The sequence below is a fragment of the Eurosta solidaginis genome, chromosome 5 (genome assembly GCF_040869045.1).
Source record: "Eurosta solidaginis isolate ZX-2024a chromosome 5, ASM4086904v1, whole genome shotgun sequence".
Taxonomy (NCBI): Eukaryota; Metazoa; Arthropoda; class Insecta; order Diptera; family Tephritidae; genus Eurosta; species Eurosta solidaginis.
In genome coordinates, this window is record NC_090323.1 from 216,033,127 (window position 1) to 216,052,149 (window position 19,023).

Genomic DNA, 19,023 nt, shown 5'->3' on the forward strand with positions numbered 1-19,023 from the left:
CTTCTAATTGAAAAATCTTATTTCTAAAATTTTGATGTTGCTTTGCCCGGGAGTTGAACCCAGGGCATACGGTGTGATAGGCGGAGCACGCTACCATCACACCACGGTGGCCGCCAATCGCTTTTACCCAAACTTAAAAATTCTTATTTGTTTTGCCATTATTTGTAGCTCTGCAATTATATATTTCAACTAACTCATTTTTATTTATTTTGCAATAATTTCAGCTTCAAATTCGCCGACTGCAATTAGCATTTCCAATTCAGTAAAAAATGGCAATGGTTTGCAAATACTTACAAAAAAAATCACAATAAATTGAAAATTTAATTTCGTAGCACGCGTATCTGAATATAAATATGTGACTATTTTGTTTATATAAAAATTAAATTGCTGCTCAATTCAAAATGAATATCGACGATGAAGAACTTGTCTGTTTGCGGTGAGTAAAATGAAATTTCATAGATTTATTTATGCAGATACAACTAATAATACAGGCTATATACATATTGTAACGAATTTACTGAAATTACGCTTATTCCAAATCTTCTGCTAACGTTCGAATCACTAAACTGTTGAATAAATAACTCCAATATTGGATAATGCAAAAATGGTCTTTATTAGACTACTTGAAAAGCTTGCTTAAATCAAACTGATTGGTCGTACCTCAACTGTTGGTGCTTTTATACTGTTTGGTTTCCTCGTTGGCATATATTTCTAGACGGTTCTATTTCTAGAATTTACTTGTTATTTACCAGCTATAAAATTGCCAGCTGTAACTACGTTTATTGCTTCTCATATGCACTTGTATATGTGAGTGATACTTGCACAAATTATTGCCTACTTTTGGGAGTATCTCAGATATATGCATGTGTTTGCGCGTTGCTCTCCGCTGCTTGTATGGGCATATGTATAGACATAGTGATTGATTTATTGATGTGCATACAAGTCACTGCTTAGTATTGGCTTAGAGATGAGTGTATCCCTTAGTGTTGCTAATATTCATTACAATATATATTCTGTTCAAATATGCAAAGCAATTATAAACTACATATCTAAGCTTTAAGTAAATTCACATTTTTTGCTGTAAAACTGAACTATTTTCATTTTTACCTATTCCAGTTTACATGCCTTTATAATTGCCTGTCAATTTTGCTGGTCAAATCATAATAAATCACATATGAACAGGGAAATAAAGAGTTAAAATGTCACTACTATATGCATATGTGCATATGTTTGTTTGTACGAAAGTAGTACAGAACAAAGTTTTTGCACATATAGTTAAATTCAATGACTTTGGCATTTGCCACTGAAACTGCGGGAACTAATACAAAAATAAAAATTTTATTTGATTCTTTTTTAACAGGGATGTTCAAAAATTGTTATATTGAATTGCGAATCACAATACATATACAAATTTACATATCACTGAAACTTTTTTTAGTTACAACAACAAGCTCATTTTAAATGTTTAAAGAATTTTGATGGTCCCTTTAATAGACGTTTTTTTGAGTAAAAATTTTCTTCAGTGCTACTATGTTTTTGAAAAAATTTTTGTTGCCAATTTGTTAGTGTAAAATTTTAGTATTATACCGAAGTGCCTCGATTTCATATGGAAGTGCTTTTTCTTTGCACGTATTGCTTTCCGTAATTATCTTGGGGTCATTTTGGTCACTCCCAAAAGGTTTTAAGAATCATTGGTTGTCATTTGGGGTTGTTTTTGGAAGCCATTCGAGGTTATATCGGATAGTTTTGGGATGGTTTTGGAGACAATATAAAGGATTGAAGGACTGAAAACTTTTGAAATAGTTCAAAATTTATTGAAATAATATCGAAGTAAAAATCATAAATAATGCCGAACCCGTCTGGTATTTAATGGCCCTTAATGTAATCCCTTAGTATAAAAAATCCCAAAAAATATTGCGTAATATCACATTTTTTCATCTTAGGAAGATCATGTATGACAAGTTGGGATAGTACGAGCGCCTTCTTTATTTTTAAAGCTTAAGCTTTGTAATCACCACAAATAGGTTCCCAAAAGTTGTAAAAACTGTGAATTTTTTTTTTTTGGACACACTTACCAAAAGATTGACTTCTACCGAAAGTTTTGTAAGCTTACTAATGATTTTCCCCTGGAATCGGAAAATTTGGAAAATTTTACTTGGAGATATCGTGTTTTGAGACACACGGTTTCAAGATTTAAATGCCTGCTAATCAATCGAAATAACAAAAATTCAAGAAGAAGAAAAATGTGGTACCAGCATGGCGTATACGTAATTTTTTTGTGTGAAAAGTTAATAAAAAATTGAATAATCGAACAATCGTTTAGTTGCGATTATTCGAATAACTTAAATAAATCAACTTTTAGAATAGTGAAATTCAATTAATAAACTTACAAAAATTAAAAGTCGAACACTTGACAAAACAGAATTATTATCAAAACAGCAACTGGAAGGCTGGAAGGGACACCCATGCACCCCACTACAACTCCTTTATGAGCATAGCTGTGTAGTGTATATTTGTATAAGCATTGTTTGATTGATCATTACACTGCCTTCTGATGACATATGCTTTTAAATTAGTCCTCGTCAGTGATAGCAGATATAGGAAGTGCCGATTAGAGTAGAAATTATCGAGTACGTCTTATGCTCGTTGTCTGTCCTGGCAAGACTAAGACTCCAGCTATTAGATCTAGAAGCAACAAATGAGAAAGGTCCTAGAAAACTTCTAGTGTTTTCCAAGGGGCCGGTAATATTTCATAAAATAGGTGCTGGTTTCTGATATGGTTTTTCACTCTGATTTTTTAGCAAACTTCTGGTAGCACCATGTGCCTATATTATTCAGTATATGAAAGCTCCACACGCACCCTAACCCTTACGAAGCATTTAGAGAAGCAGCTTCTCTTGGAATTTGCGTCATGCGGACGACGCCGCTTAGAAAAACTTCTCTCTAACTGGAAATACTTGTGTGTAAACATTTGATGTTGCCTTGCTCGGGTATTGAGTCTAGAATCTTCGGTGTGGTAGGCGAAGCACATTATCACTACACCACGGCGGCGACCTAAACACTTGGTGCCTCAAATCCTTCCTTAATGAGTTAAAATAGTTTTATGAGTTCAAATCAACAATTTTTGGCTACCATTATCTACTTTATATTTTGGGTCGTTGGCTGTATCTGAAACCGATATTATCTTGAGTATATCCTCCTTTCAGTCCACATTCAAAAATGATATAGATGTCTTGTCATCTTTTTTATTTAAGTAGTGCAGTATTTCTCTATGTGTTCCATTGTACCACATTTTCAATTTTCGCTATCGAATGGAGTTTTTGTTGATCGCTGAAAGCTGGTGCCTATCACCCCTATCCTCAAGTCTGGCAATAAAAATTAAGTAAAGAATTACAGACCAATATCTAAACTGTCAACCTGTTCAAAACTTTTCGAAAAGGTAGTTAAAAACAATTTATCATTCGCTATTAATATATTAGTCAATCCATATCAGCATGGTTTTATTGCAGGACGTTCCACTGTCATAAATCTGGCTGTCTTCTTTCAGTTTCATGTCTTTGCGTTTAAGGATGGATTTCAAGTTGACACCTTATATACGAATTTTTCTAAGGCTTTTGACACAATTTCGCACAAATTAGTTCTATGGAAATTCGAAAACTTGTGCTGTCACTCTAGCTTTCTCTCATGGCTGAAGTCCTATTTGGAAAATGGAATCTCTTTTGTTGAAATCGAGAAAACTAAGTCTTTTGAATTCTCAGCAGCCTCGGGTGTACCACAAGGTATCGTCCTTGGTCCTATTTTGTTTTTAATGTTTATTAATGATTTTGGCTCATGCATAAACAATTCGAATTATTTGCTTTATGCTGACGTCTTAAGACTATTTCGGAGGATCTCCTGCACTTTTGATGCATTGCATCTGCAAAAAGATCTGAATGCTATTAATAACTGAGCCTTTCATATTATTCTGCCAACTTATACCAAGTTAGCTTTCTTGCGACGATATGCTAAGTATTTCAAGGACTCATATATCAGGAAAATTTTATACAATGCCTTTACACGTTCTCAGCTAGAGTATGCTTCAGTCATTTGGAATCCGATATAGTTGTTGTTGTTGTTGTAGCAATGCTCGCCCCACCTAATAGCCGCGACCGATCACAAATTGTCATCAATATCCTCTAACGGGAGTCCAAGGAAACTTGCCGTTTCAACAGGGGTGGACCATAAGGAAAGGGGTGTTAGAGGCGTTGGTTCCACATTACAATTGAAGAGATGGTTGGTGTCATGTGGGGACACGTTGCAAGCGGGGCATACATTTTGTATGTCGGGGTTGATTCTGGATAGGTAAGAGTTTAACCTGTTACAGTATCCAGAACGAAGTTGAGCAAGAGTGACACGCGTTTCCCTGGGGAGTATGCGTTCCTCTTCCGCAAGTTTTGGATAATTTTCGTTAAGCACTGGATTCACCGGGCAATTCCCGGCATAAAGGTCCGACGCCTGTTTATGGAGTTCACCAAGGACCTGCTTGTGTTTTTCACTTCATACGGCTGTGCTCTCAGGTGCCGTATTTCCTCAAAATGCTTACGGAGATGACTCCTTAAGCCCCTAGGCGGTGCTGGTTCCGATATAGTCTTCACACTCTTTAAGAATTGAGAGAATTCAGCACAAGTTCATACGATTTGTTCTTCAACCTCTACACTTTCTTAATCCCTCGCCACCACACAATGCTAGATGCATGCTTATCAATGTCTTTCCACATGAAGTTGGATGTTTTGTTCATACCGTACTGTTTATTTTTGACATAATACCCGGTGCCATTGACTGCTCAGAACTACTTGGGCAGTTGCTTTCAATGTCCCTAACAGAGCTCTACGCTTTCACAGTACATTCCGCGTTGAATTGCTGCGTTCGAATCACTTCAGTTTCACACCTCTTCTAAAAGAGGTCTTGTAGAATTTAATAGGTTATCCAGAAGCCTAGACCTGGACTTTGCCATGCCAAGGTATCTGTCTAAGGAACGCATTGAGTCTTATTACTTATCTGAGTAAATCTTACTTTAAAATTGTACTAAGTTAACCTGTAATATAGCCAGTAAGGTTGTTACCATTTGACTTAATAAACATATATGAAATATGAAAATGTGGTAAAAAATTCTAACTCAGACACATAATAAAATGTTGCTAAGGCTGCCAAAACATTGAATTGAAACCACCAAAGCTTTTAATGTGCACTTCTTTCGGTCGACTTCCTTTTATGATATTCAACAACAAATTTTATTTAATGCAAGCCCGTCAGACTAACTGGTAAATTCAACAGCAAAATGTAATCACAGACACGTTGATATTTCGAGGTCGCTGATATTGTTTAAAATATTACAAAAATATGCACCCGATGCTAAAAACTTTTTAAACTTTCAAGTTAAGTATATGTTCATACGTACGCACAAGGGAACCGAAGATAGTCTTTCACTAATTTGTTAATCACCAAAGTTTAAAGGTCCTTTCTAAAGGGTTGGCTGTTATTTTTATAAATTAGCATATGGGGCCGTGAATTGTAGAAATGTATTTTATATACATTTTTTGTAGCTGCAAACTAAGCTCATTGGAAATTCAAAAAAGATGAATTCAAAGAAACAAATTTCTTAACAAACAACAAAATAGCGTAATAGGATTGAGCTATGCTAAAAAACCAGGAGTGTGGAATGTGAAATGAGTGACAATGGAACAAAACAATAAAATTGCTCCAACCACTTTACTTGACTTAGGCCCGGTTTTTCAGTAGTTGGTTAAGGTAAGCTTAAACTAGGTTTGCATAAAATTTCCCCAAACTTAAACTTCAATTAAACTACTGAGCAGTTTTTCAGTCACAGTTTAACGCCGCCTTTGGGGTGTGCTTTTTTGTGCGGCAACATTGATTTTTTATTATCTAGATAATTTGTAGATACGGCAAAAGCTGGATTTTGTTTATCCAACAAACATGGAAAAAAATTATGCAGCGAAATACATTTCTAGTTCTGGAAGTGATATCCAACATCATTATTTAATTATGCTTAAACAATTTAGTTCTGGAGTTGATATCCAACTCCATTCTCCACGGATAGTGATCCAACCTTTGAGAAATTTTGTAAAATTTAGAGTTCTCGAGTTGATATCCAACATTATTATCATTATCAAACTATTATCAAACCTTTGAGAGATTTTGAGAAATGTACAGTTCTCAAATAAATATTCAACACATATCTCCATGCAGGATTGGATATCGAGTTGAGGTAGAGTTGAAAAAAAAATTTTCAAGGTGGTACCACCAAAAGCAACAGCTGTTTATATTGACAAATAAACACCTGGTTGATAGCAGTAATGAAGCGTAATTTATGAAAAATAAATTATATATAAAGAAAAATTACAAAGTTTACGAACGGCGATGATTAATAGGACATGTTTCTGAATTTCACTTTTCCATCTGCTAGCTCAGGAGCTGAGCATTCAACTCGAAATCTCGAAATCACTCAGCCATTTGAATGACCCGCTGCTCGCTCTGCAATTGGTCTCTAAATGTTGCCTTTTTGTTGCTATTCCTTTATTCACCATTTAGGTACATATTTATTCTATATGATTTTCAATCCCAATTGTGTGGAATAATTAAAGGTGCGCTCCAAGAGCTTAGCAATATTTTCTCTAATATCAATAACAAAAACAATTGTATAAAGCAATATGAGCATGTCTCGCTAACTAAATACAGACAAATTACGGTACCACTGTTTCGAAACAATTCTTGAGATTTTGGAAGTATGCCTAGTTATCAACATGAGCTCTAATGGTACTCAAGCCCAAATGTTTGTTGGGTATATTCGACGTCATTTCGAACGAACTGTTGGTTTAACTAGAATTTAACCCTACCAGATCGGACGCTTAAGCTCAGCTTAAACTTCAATTAAATTAGACTGAAAATCTGCAGAACAAAACTTTATATTAGCAGCAGATATTTAACTTTTTTTAATCAACAACTAGGCGTTCCATTGAGCTGAATCGCCGCTAAAGCAATTTCCTTTTAAATGTTGCTTTGTATGTACGCGTCAGCGAAGGCTACCCAACTTTCTCCCGAGTACCATTTTTATACTCAGTTGAGCAGAGCTCACAGAGTATATTAAGTTTGATTGGATAACGGTTGGTTGTACATATATAAAGGAATCGAGATAGATATAGACTTCCATATATCAAAATAATCAGGATCCAAAAAAAATTTGATTGAGCCATGTCCGTCCGTCCGTCCGTCCGTCCGTCCGTTAACACGATAACTTGAGTAAATTTTGAGGTATCTTGATGAAATTTGGTATGTAGGTTCCTGAGCACTCATCTCAGATCGCTATTTAAAATGAACGATATCGGACTATAACCACGCCCACTTTTTCGATATCGAAAATTTCGAAAACCGAAAAAATGCGATAATTCATTGCCAAAGGCGGTTAAAGCGATGAAACTTGGTAGATGGGTTGACGTTATGACGCAGAATAGAAAATTAGTAAGATTTTGGACAATGGGCGTGGCACCGCCCACTTTTACATGAAGGTAATTTAAAAGTTTTGCAAGCTGTAATTTGGCAGTCGTTGAAGATATCATGATGAAATTTGGCAGGAACGTTACTACTATTACTATATATGTGCTAAATAAAAATTAGCAAAATTGGATGAAGAACACGCCCACTTTTTAAAAAAAATTTTTTTTAATTCAAATTTTAACAAAAAATTTAATATTTTTACTGTATATAAGTAAATTATGTCAAAATTCAACTCCAGTAATGATATGATGCAACAAAATACAAAAATAAAAGAAAATTTCAAAATGGGCGTGGCTCCGCCCATTTTCATTTAGTGTGTCTAGAATACTTTTAATGCCATAAGTCGAACAAAAATTTACCAATCCTTTTGAAATTTGGTAGGAGCATAGATTCTATGACGTTAACTGTTCTCTGTGAAAATGGGCGAAATCGGTGGAAGCCACGCCCAGTTTTTATACACAGTCCACCGTCTGTCCTTCCGCTCGGCCGTTAACACAATAACTTGAGCAAAAACCGATATATCTTTACTAAACTTAGCCCACGTACTTATCTGAACTCACTTTATCTCGGTATAAAAAATGGCCGAAATCCGACCATAACCACGCCCACTTTATCGATATCGAAAACTACGAAAAATTTAAAAAATGCCATAATTCTATACCAAATACGAAAAAAGGGATGAAACATGGTAACTGGATTGGTTTATTGACGCAAAATATAACTTTGGAAAAAACTTTGTAAAATGGGTGTGACACCTACCATATTAAGTAGAAGAAAATGAAAAAGTTCTACAAGGCGAAATCAACAGCCCTTGAAATCTTGGCAGGAATACTGTTAGTGTTATTGAATATATAAATAAATTAGCAGTACCCGACAGATGATTTTCTGGATCACCTGATCCACATTTGGTCGATATCGCGAGAACGCCTTCACATATACATTTAAGGGCCACTCGCTTTTAAAACCCTCATTAATACCTTTAATTTGATATCCATATCGTACAAACACATTCTAGAGTCACCCCTGGCCCACCCTAATGGCGATATCTCGAAAAGGCGTCCACCTATAGACCTAATGTCCACTCCCTCTTAAAATGCTCAGTAACACCTTTCCTTTGATACCCATATCGTACAAACATTCTAGAGTCACCCCTGGCCCACCCTAATGGCGATATCTCGAAAAGGCATCCACCTATAGACCTAATGCCCACTCCCTCTTAAAATGCTCATTAACACCTTTCGTTTGATACCCATATCGTACAAACATATTCTAGAGTCACCCCTGGTCCACCTTTATGGGGATTTCTCGAAAAGGCGTTCACCTATAGAACTAAAGCCCATTCCCTTTTAAAATACTCATTATCACCTTTCATTTGATACCCATATCGTACAAACACATTCTAGAGTCAGCCCTGGTCCACCTTTATGGCGATATCCCTAAATGGCGTCCATCCATAGAACTATGGCCTACTCTCTCTTAAAATACTCTTTAATACCTTCCATTTGATACACATGTCATACAACCACATTCCAGGGTTACCCTAGGTTCATTTTCCTACATGGTGATTTTCCTTATTTTGTCTCCATAGCTCTCAACTGAGTATGTAATGTTCGGTTACACCCGAACTTAGCCTTCCTTACTTGTTTTACCTTTATATTAAGTCGATTTCAATGTTTGTCCCCTTATTTCCATACGAATTTTTGACTCAAAGAAAAGTCTTTTTCGGTAGCTTCCCATTGAGCTAGACACTTGTTACTTAGAACATAGTTCAGATCCGAGAGATATTACAATGTAATTGAAACAAAAATCCGCTAGGTGGCGCACGAATCGAGATATACAGAAAATTTATTTTAAAATGGAAATTTTGCGATCGACTTTTAGCTAACTTCTCGGTGATCCAGAGACTAGAAACTTAGAAAACTTAGTTTGCGAGTCGATGGCACACCAATTCGTGGAAAACAAAATGCCGCCAGGTGGCAGACGAATCGAGATAAACGAAAATACCTGAAAATCTCTGAAAAAACGCAGGGAATGTTGCAATCGCTTTTTGAGTAACTTCCCGGTGAGCTGGAGATATGAAACTTGAGCCGTAAGTCAGAACCCGGTGACAATGCAATATTTTATCAAAAAAATTCCGCTAGGAGGGGCATGGATCTAGATATTAGGAAAATTAATTTTAATTTGGGAATCTTTCAATTCATTTTTAACTAACTTCCCAGTTACCTAGAGACTTGTAACTTAGCACATAGTTCGAGACCTGGTGACAATACAATTTATAGAAAACAAAGTTCCGCTAGGTGGCGTGCTAATTGAGATAACTACAAATCCCTGAAAAACGAGGGGACGTTTGCGATCGATTTCTGAGTAACTTGCCGGTAAGCTAGACACTAGAAACTTGGGCCGTTTATCAGAACCCAGTGACAATGCAACATTTGATCAAAAGAATGCCGCTAGGTGGCGCATGGATCGAGATATTAGGAAAATTAATTTTAATTTGGGAATCTTTCAATTCATTTTTAACTATCTTCCCAGTTACCTAGAGACTTGTAACTTGGCACATAGTTCGAGACCTGGGGACAATACAATTTATAGAAAACAAAGTTCCGCTAGGTTGCGTGCTAATTGTGATAACTACAAATCCCTGAAAAACGAGGGGAATTTTGCGATCGATTTCTGAGTAACTTGCCGGTAAGCTAGAGACTAGAAACTTGGACCGTTTATCAGAAGCCAGTGACAATGCAACATTTGATCAAAAGAATGCCGCTAGGTGGCGCATGGATCGAGATATTAGGAAAATTAATTTTAATTTGGGAATCTTTCAATCCATTTTTAACTAACTTCCCGGTTACCTAGAGACTTGTAACTTAGCACATAGTTCGAGACCCAGTGACAATACAATCTACAGAAACCAAAGTTTCGCTAGGTGGCGTGCTAATTGAGATAACTACAAATCCCTGAAAAACGAGGGGAATCTTGCAATCGATTTTTGAATAACTTGCCGGTGAGCTGGAGACTCGAAACTTGGGCCGTAAGTCAGAACCCGGTGACAATGCAATATTTTATCAAAAAAATTCCGCTAGCTGGCGGATGGGTCGAGATATAGAGAAAACTAATTTTAAATTGGGAATCTTGCAATCGATTTTTAACTAACTTCCTGGGTATCTAGAGACTTGAAAGCTGAAATACAGTTTAAAACTCGGTGACAGTGCAATGTTTGATCAAAAAATGTGAGCTACGTAACGCACAAGTCGAAATATTTAGAAGATTAGGCCATACCTCCATGACTAGCCTCCTGAGTGTTGCAGGCGTTGTAGAATTCCACCTCGTTGAAGGCCGAACTCAATGCACGTCCTTGCATACTTTCAGACGTATGCAAATTTCACCACGATTTTCAGCTGTGCAAATTAAGTAGCTGACAAACGAGGTGGAATTCTCTTGTTATGATGCGAGGTGGAATTCTGTTGTTTTCGCCAGTGTTGCGGCGAAAATTCCACTATTTTATTAAATCTTGTTATTTTGAACAAATAAATAAGGATAAGAATTTTCACTTAGGAATTACTTAAATTACTAATCAAAGTTGCAATTGCCTTTTTGTAGGCAGTACTAAAAAATTGAAAATAAAAGATGATAAAAAAATTTTAATGACTACCTTTATATAAATGGACCAAAAAATAGAAGGCAATTTTCCTTTATTACAGACATAGGCTTGTTGAATTTTGACTAAAAAACTTTAACAATAGCTCTTGTAAAAGAATTTTGGGTTTTAAAATTATAAGGGTAGAGTGCGTGTTTAAATTTTAAATAATCAATTAGTTAATTCCAAATACATGTTTTGCCTTAAATTGAAAGATTGCGCTCCACCTTTACAGTTTTAAATCCCAAAATTATTTTACAAGAGCTATTGTTAAAGCTTTTTAGTCAAAATTAAACATGGCTATGTCTGTATTAAAGGAAAAATTGCCTTCTATTTTTTGTTCCATTTATATAAAGGTAATCTTTAAAATTTGTTTATCATCTTTTTATTCTGCCATTATTTGTTTCGTATTAAACCACAGGCAATTCAGGCAAGTAGCCAAACACTTGTATCGGTAGCTTGTTTTGGATGGGTGCGGCTAACGGACAATTGTTATGTCGCCTGTTTTTTTGTTTTTTAAATCTTTTGTTTTACTTTTCGTTGTGTTGTCAAGTGCGGTGTTTTTGTTGTGCTGTCATTGCATTTTATGTAAATTTTATGCAAATTAACAAAGCACGCACTTATAAAGCATACATACATATGTATTTATGTTTGAGTAAGAGCGCCCTTATAAATATGTTGTTGTTGTAGCGATAAGGACACTCCCCGATGTCCTTGGGGGGTGTTATCGAGTTGATGGTTCTTTGCCGGATTCAGATCCGGTACATTCTGGAACCAAGCCCGACTATCTCGGGAACGATTTGTTATGACCGCATGCGACCTTGTAGGCCATCCCGCCCTCCCTTATAACTATCGAGCAATTCAGTACGTAGCGTTGTAAGAATTTGTCTTGGTGTTTCAGTGCAAGTTCAAACTATAGCGAAAGTTGAACACGGTTTATCCTGTTGTTGTTGTTGTAGCAGTGCTTCGCCCCACCTAACAGCCGGGAGTATGCGTTCCTCTTCCGCAAGTTTTGGGTATTGTTCTTTAAGTACTGGATTCACCGGCAAATTCCTGGCATAAAGGTCCTACGCCTATTTGTGGAGTTCACCAAGGACCTGGTTGTGTTTTTTTGCTTCGTACGGCTGAGTTCTCAGGTGTCGTATTTCCTCAAAATGCTTACGGAGATGACTCCTTAAGTCCCTAGGCGGTGTTGGCTCACCAATCAGATGTCTGTTGCGATGCTCAGGTTTCTGCGTATTCAACAGGAACTGTTTGGTTAGCATCTCATTTCTCTCCCTAATGGGGAGTATTCTCGCCTCATTATGTAGATGGTGTTCTGGGGACATAAGAAGACAGCCCGCGGCGATTCTGAACGCTGTATTTTGGCAGGCCTGTAGCTTCTTCCAGTGGGTAAGTTTTAGGCTTGGCGACCATAAAGGGGACGCGTAGCACGCAATCGGCTGGCCAATTGCTTTGTATGTAGTAGTGAGCGTTTCTTTGTCTTTATCTTAAGTACTGCCAGCAAGGGATTTGAGGATTTTATTACAGCTCTGGATTTTCGGAACAATTGCGGCTGCCTGCTCACCAAAATGTAGATCCTGATCAAACGACACGCCAAAGATTTTGGAGTGAAGGACAGTCGGTAGCTTAGTGCCATCGACGTGGATGTTCAAAATTGTCGACATTTGGGACATCCATGTTGTAAATAAGGTCGCGGAGGATTTAGTCCGTGATAATGCCAGGTTTCGCGAGGCGAAAAAACTGGAGAGATCAGAGAGGTAACGGTTTATTCTGTTGCAAAGCTCATCGATCTGTGGGCCTGGGCCTGTGGCCATTATTGTGCAGTTATCGGCGTAGAAAACGATAGTAACTCCTTCTGGTGGCGAAGGTAGCTTAGATATGTAGAAATTAAACAAAAGTGGGGATAGAACACCACCCTATGGCACCCCTTGTTTAATTCTTCTTGGTTTTGATGTTTCATTTCTAAATTGCACCGATGTCTGCCGACCAGCCAGATGATTTGCGGTCCACCTTTTGAGACGGTAAGGGTAGACTTTTCCAGATCTTGCAGTAACGTGCCATGGTTGACCGTATCAAAAGCGCAACGAGTACTGTTCTATGGTGTGGGTTTTGATTTAAACCGCAATTTATCGGGGTCCTGATGACATTTAGCGCGGTGGTGGTGCTATGGAGTTTTCTGAAGCCATGCTGGTGACAGGCTAGTTGCAAATTTACTTTGAAGTAGGGGAGCAAAATGGCTTCAAGCGTCTTTGCTACTAGTGATAGGAGAGATATCGGGCGATACGACTATGTTAGCTGGTTTCCTAGGCTTTAGTAGCGGCACCACCTTGGCCAATCTCCATTTTTCGTGTATGACAAAGGTGGAAAGAGACAGGTTGAAGACATGTGCTAAATATTTGAAACCGTCATTCCATAGGCTTTAAAGTATCGGCATGGCTATGCCGTCTATTCCCACTGCTTTGAATGGTTTAGCATGACCGATGGCATCCTCAACCTCCTTGGCGGTGATGGTAATTGGTGACGCGCTGAATTTAAGTTTATGTGCGTGTCTGTGTCTCTTGGCCCACCGTCTGTCTTTGTCGAGCGTAGAATGCATTATATATTGTCGGCAGAAAGCGCTCGCGCATTTTTTCGCGTCCGAGAGCACTTTATCGCCAAAGGCGATGGAAACTTTCTCATTGTGCCTTGACGGATTCGATAGGAACTTTACGGTGGACCAAAGTTTCTACACCGCCAGAGAGGGTACAACCCCTTAGATGCTCCTCCCATTTCGCCCGCTTGTGTTCATCCGCAAGCAATCTAATACGTTAGTTTATATCCCTTATTTGGGGTCGCCGGGATCGAGCTGTCTTATAAGGTCACGTTCTCTCGCTAAAATTGCGGCCTCCGCCGGGAAGTGGGGCCGAATTTCGGGAATTCTGCCGGCGGGAATGAAACGTGCCGGGCGGATTGAATGACCTTGCGGAGAGCACGCTCCCTTTGGAGGGCATCAGTTGCGATAGGGAGGGCAGCAAAGCGGTTGTCTGTAAAGGATTTGTATTCTTCCCACTTTCCTTTTTTTAAGTTTATGAGAGTGCGTTTTTCTGTGACGATGAAATCGGCGGCACGCTCGAGCGAATTGAGTATAGGCAGGTGGTCGGATGCCAATGTTACCATCGGCTGCCAGTTGACGCTAAGGCGCAGACTACGGGACGTCCTACGGCGTGCACAGCAAGGCGCCACAAAAGATTTATAGAAATTACGTGGACGTCTGGTTTTGTGATCTAGCCCAGAACAACCTGTCCGATGCAACCATCCCTTACACGAGACACACTGACAAGAGTATGACCGTCCTAAAAAGATTCTTTTCCGGCAGATGCAGCAAAACCATTTCTCAGGACCGGGGTCAGGAGACGGACCCGGATTGGGTTCGATACCTTCCCGGAGCAAGAGTATATGGAGCAGTCCCGTTGCAAGGAGCTACTGGGAGGATGACAATTTGTCGGAGGGACGCCACAAATTAAATGGTGTTACACTGAAATAGCAGTCCTTGGTCGGGAAAATTCCCGAGTCGCTCCGGTACATAGAACCGACGGCCTTGGGAAGCGGTTTATCCTCGCCACTTTGGCCCCTGAAACTGAGATGAGCAATGAGATTTTATGTTATCGACCAAAGTGGGAAGGTTCATCTCTTGAAATTTAAACTCGCAACTAAAAACCGGGTGCCTTATAGAAAGAGATAGCGAACGAGTCAATAGATAGTACAAAATGAGTGCAAGCTGAGTTTGATTTGAACACGCTTTAATTATAAAGTACTGCTCTCCAAGTAGTCTCATTAAAGAACGCTCTGCTACACTGAATATTTGAGTTATTTATTCGACAGCTCAGAGATCCGAAGGTTAACAGAAGCTGCAAAGTAATCAGAAATTTCTTAAAATTCGTTAAGCTATGTTCAGCCACACTAACAGATCATAGTAAATAAATTCATGATAAAATTAAAAAAAATCTTCTAAGGAATTATACAGTTCAGTAATTATCGGTTATTTGTAAAATAATTGCTTTATATTTATACTACTAATATTTTTTGAAATATCGCAAAGAAAAACATAGTTAACAGATGTCAATTCGAATTGGGAGCAAATGGCTGCAATTGTCAAGAAATTTGTCAGAAGGAAAATCATTTGATCAAGTAAAACTTTTAAACCTTCACCCCTTGCTTTTCTTCAGTGGAGTTTAAAAAGTCTGAACTGATACTGGTCAGTCGCTCGATTTTTTGCTGGGTTCACACACACACACACACATACATTCGCGGTTGATGCGCCTAAATGTAGTCAATGAAATTGTTTTGCGGTATATATATGTGTGTGGGTGTGTATATACTTTTCCTTTCTCATTTTTCCTTTCTCTATTTGGGCTAGAACCGGTATTTCCATACTACTAATATGTAACACTCCGATAACAAACCGACAAGTTTTCCAATTCGTTAACTTTTTAAAATAAATCCACAAATTTTCGGTAATAAGCCAATTACGTATCGAGATTTTTTTTAACAAAACAATGACATGCCGATAACAATTTGATGAAATATTGACAACATTTTCTATAACATTTCGATTGAAAATCGATAACACGAATATACATTTTTGATAACATATCAATAACTTTCCGATAACTTTTCCATAATAATACAAAAATTGTACATTCTCCCTTTATTCCAAACACTGTGCTTACGCTTATGTTCTGAATTTCCACAAAACTTGAGCAAAAATGTTTATGCATCAAAAACATTCTTTGAGTATTAAAATGGAGTGGAACTGCTTCCCCATTTCCTTTTCACTCCAAGTACAACTTTTTGCCATGAGTGATCTCAGCCAAATTTCTATGCATTATTTCCCTGCTTACAGCTTGTTTGAAAGTGGACAAAGTGTTCGATACTTTAAAATGTGTGTTTATTATCAGTGATAACAACTAAGGCACAATCTCCCCAAATTTTTGGTCCTCCCCACCAGTGAACCCCCATTTATCTCCTTATCTAGTTCAGAGAAGTCTGAACTCATGGTGAAGCTGTTAAAGGATAATCTCACCAAAAGCTTTTGTTTACATCATCGATAGCTCAAATTTCAAACATCACAAGAGTAATTTTAAAGCTTTGCTCGGAGAGGAATTATGTTTCTTTAAGCGAACAGACTACCTGATTCCCTATCTGCGCTCCAAGGAGATCTTAAGGCCACAAGAGAGGTGGACGGTTGGCGCAAGGGTGCTCAAATGGCGGAAGAGGCGATGCATGTGTACACAGATGGTTCAAAGTAGTGGAAGGAGTAGGGTCTGCGGTATACTGTGCTGATCCGGAAATAAACAGATCCTACAGGCTGCCGGATTACTGTAGCGTTTTCCAAGCGGAAATAGTAGCCGTAACCAAAGCAGTAGAAACCCTGGAAGAAAATAGCCCAAGCTGCAATCGTGCTAACATTTATGTTGACAGTCAAGCAGCAATTAAGGCAATAATATCGCATACCATAGTACCTGATTCGTATTAGAGTGTAAGCAGTCCCTGGAGAGAATCGGGACAGGAAGAAGCATACATCTATATTGGGTCCCAGGGCATATGGGAATAGATGGGAATGAAAAAGCGGATGAACTAGCTAAAAAGGGCGCATCCCTTGAAGCTTGCTTCGTATACGTCCCAATTAGACTGGGCGAAATTAAGCGAAGACGAGAGGTGGACATGATCGAACAAGCAGGAAAGGCGTGGGTTCAAGCGCGGGGCTGTAAGGTTTCGAAGATTATGTGCAGGTCTTATAACCTTAGACTAACAAAGTTGCTTCTATCATTAAAAAGAGAGGACTGTAGATTCATGACGGGTATTGTGACTGGACACTGCCTTCTGGCGTCACATGCCTTTAAATTAGGCTTGGTCGGTGATAGAAGATGTAGGATGTGCGGGTTGGAGGAGGAAACGATCGAGCACGTTTCGTGCTCGTGCCCTGCACTTGCCAGGCTAAGACTCCAGCTATTAGGAGTGATACAGCTGTCAGATCTAGAAGCAGCAAGTGGCTTAAGTCCTAGGAAGCCTCTAGTATTTGCCAAAAGGATTGAGTTATTTTATAACATAGGTCCTGGTTTTAGATAGGGTTTTCAGTTTGGTCGTTAAAACAAACTTCTGGTAACACTACGGACTCAATCAGTCTATGTGAGGTCCTCATGGCCCGCCAGTTCAACCTAACCTAACCTAAACGGTTTGAAATTGAATATTTGTAAGCTTTGATGACGTATAGACTTATCGTTTACGATGCTTAACTGCATGGAAAGCTTTCTACTAACTTGAATATTTTACTTCAGTTTTGCCTTGGAACTGAAGCCGCAGAAAATTAATAAGATTTCACGATTTCATTTTTAAGATTGTCAGGCTATAAAAACATGAATGTTAACGCTCGGGATTTTTACAAAATTTCCAAAAAAACTTCTCTTTGTGATATGAAAGAAATATAGCCCAAACTATCCCTGTTTCGCGACAACTCACGCCAATTGGAACCACCAAAGAAGGTCAAGTTTTTCAGCACCTGCTTCTCCCAGCTTAGTTGAGGTCTCCATCTTTCTCTGCTTCCAAACTGCGGTATTGGCTGTAAAACTTTCTTTGCCTGAGCGTGTTCGTCCATTCGTATAACATGACCAACTCATCGAACTGTCTGTTTAGTTGGTTGCTGACCAGCGTCCACAGCAGAGGTGATAGCACACACTCTGTGGCGTGCCCCTGTCCATTGAATTCGTAGCCTTATACAATCCCCATTGTGAGGTAATCTTCCTGCAATTTAACATGCACCCGATCCATCTGCTTATAGCTGGATCTACTTTAATGTAGTTAAGACTATCCATGATCGTCTATTAAGAAACAATGTTGAAAGCACCGGCAATGTCTTTGAAGACTCTTAGAGCATACTTCTTATATTCTAGGTCTTTCTCAATATTTATATCCACCCTATGCCGTGCAATGTCCACCGATTTGCCTTTCTTGTACGCATGTTGTATTGTGGAAAGCAGTTCTTCATCCACGTTGGATGTTATGTGCACATCTATAAGCCTCTAATAGGTTTTGAGCAGAAATGATGTTAATCTAATGGGCCTGTAGTCTTTGGAATACATGTGATCGATCTTCCCCGCCTTTGGTAGGAAAGCTATACAAGTAGTTCTCCATACACGAGCGGGTTAGGGGGTCAGAATATTCCCGCGGTAGGTATGCCTGTCGTAAGATGCAACTAAAATACCAGATTCAAGGGGCTGTGTAGCGCAACCCTTCAGGTTGCCAGCGCAATATATAGCTTCTCCAAACCCAATTGTCAACCTCACCTATCCGCGGCGAATCCTGTTTCACTAACAGACGAGGCTCTGGCGACCCCAAGCTCCTCATGGAACTTGGGGTGGGGAGGGAGGGGATGGCCTGAAGGTTTAATGTGGCCACATAAATCGTTCCCGAGATGGTCGGGCTAGCACCTTAATGGTGCTGTGGTACCGGAGCGTACCGGATCTGTTTCCGGCAAAGAACCCTTAAATCGATAACACTCCCCAAAGCATTCGAGGAGCAACCTTATAGCTACAACAACAACAAAGTAGTTCTCCAAGATTGCGGTACATGATTCAGTCTTATGCACCTATCGAATATTACTTTAAGCTTTTCCATGAAATTTGTAGCATGGCCGGTAATATACAATCTGGGCCTGACGATCTGCACCGCCCGTTCAATTTTGGTATTGATCACCAAGCCTGGCATTACCCGCTCCGTGATCGAAGTGTGAGTGTTGTCTGCTGGTTCGCCTTAATCATATCCCGATGGGACATGTGTATAGAAAAGCACCTGAAGGG

The 19,023-nt window shown here is 38.8% G+C and overlaps 1 protein-coding gene across 3 annotated transcripts in view; it reads left to right on the forward strand.

Annotated features, from left to right (window-relative positions):
- Window positions 1–297: 297 nt before the first annotated feature.
- Window positions 298–19,023, forward strand: part of Ac78C (adenylyl cyclase 78C) — a 202,605-nt gene continuing 183,879 nt past the window's right edge. For all 3 annotated transcript variants that reach the window (XM_067788196.1, XM_067788199.1, XM_067788198.1), the window contains exon 1: window positions 298–436. In XM_067788196.1, coding sequence (XP_067644297.1) covers window positions 402–436 — 35 coding nt within the window. In that variant the 5' untranslated portion in view covers window positions 298–401. The remainder of the gene's footprint in view (window positions 437–19,023) is intronic.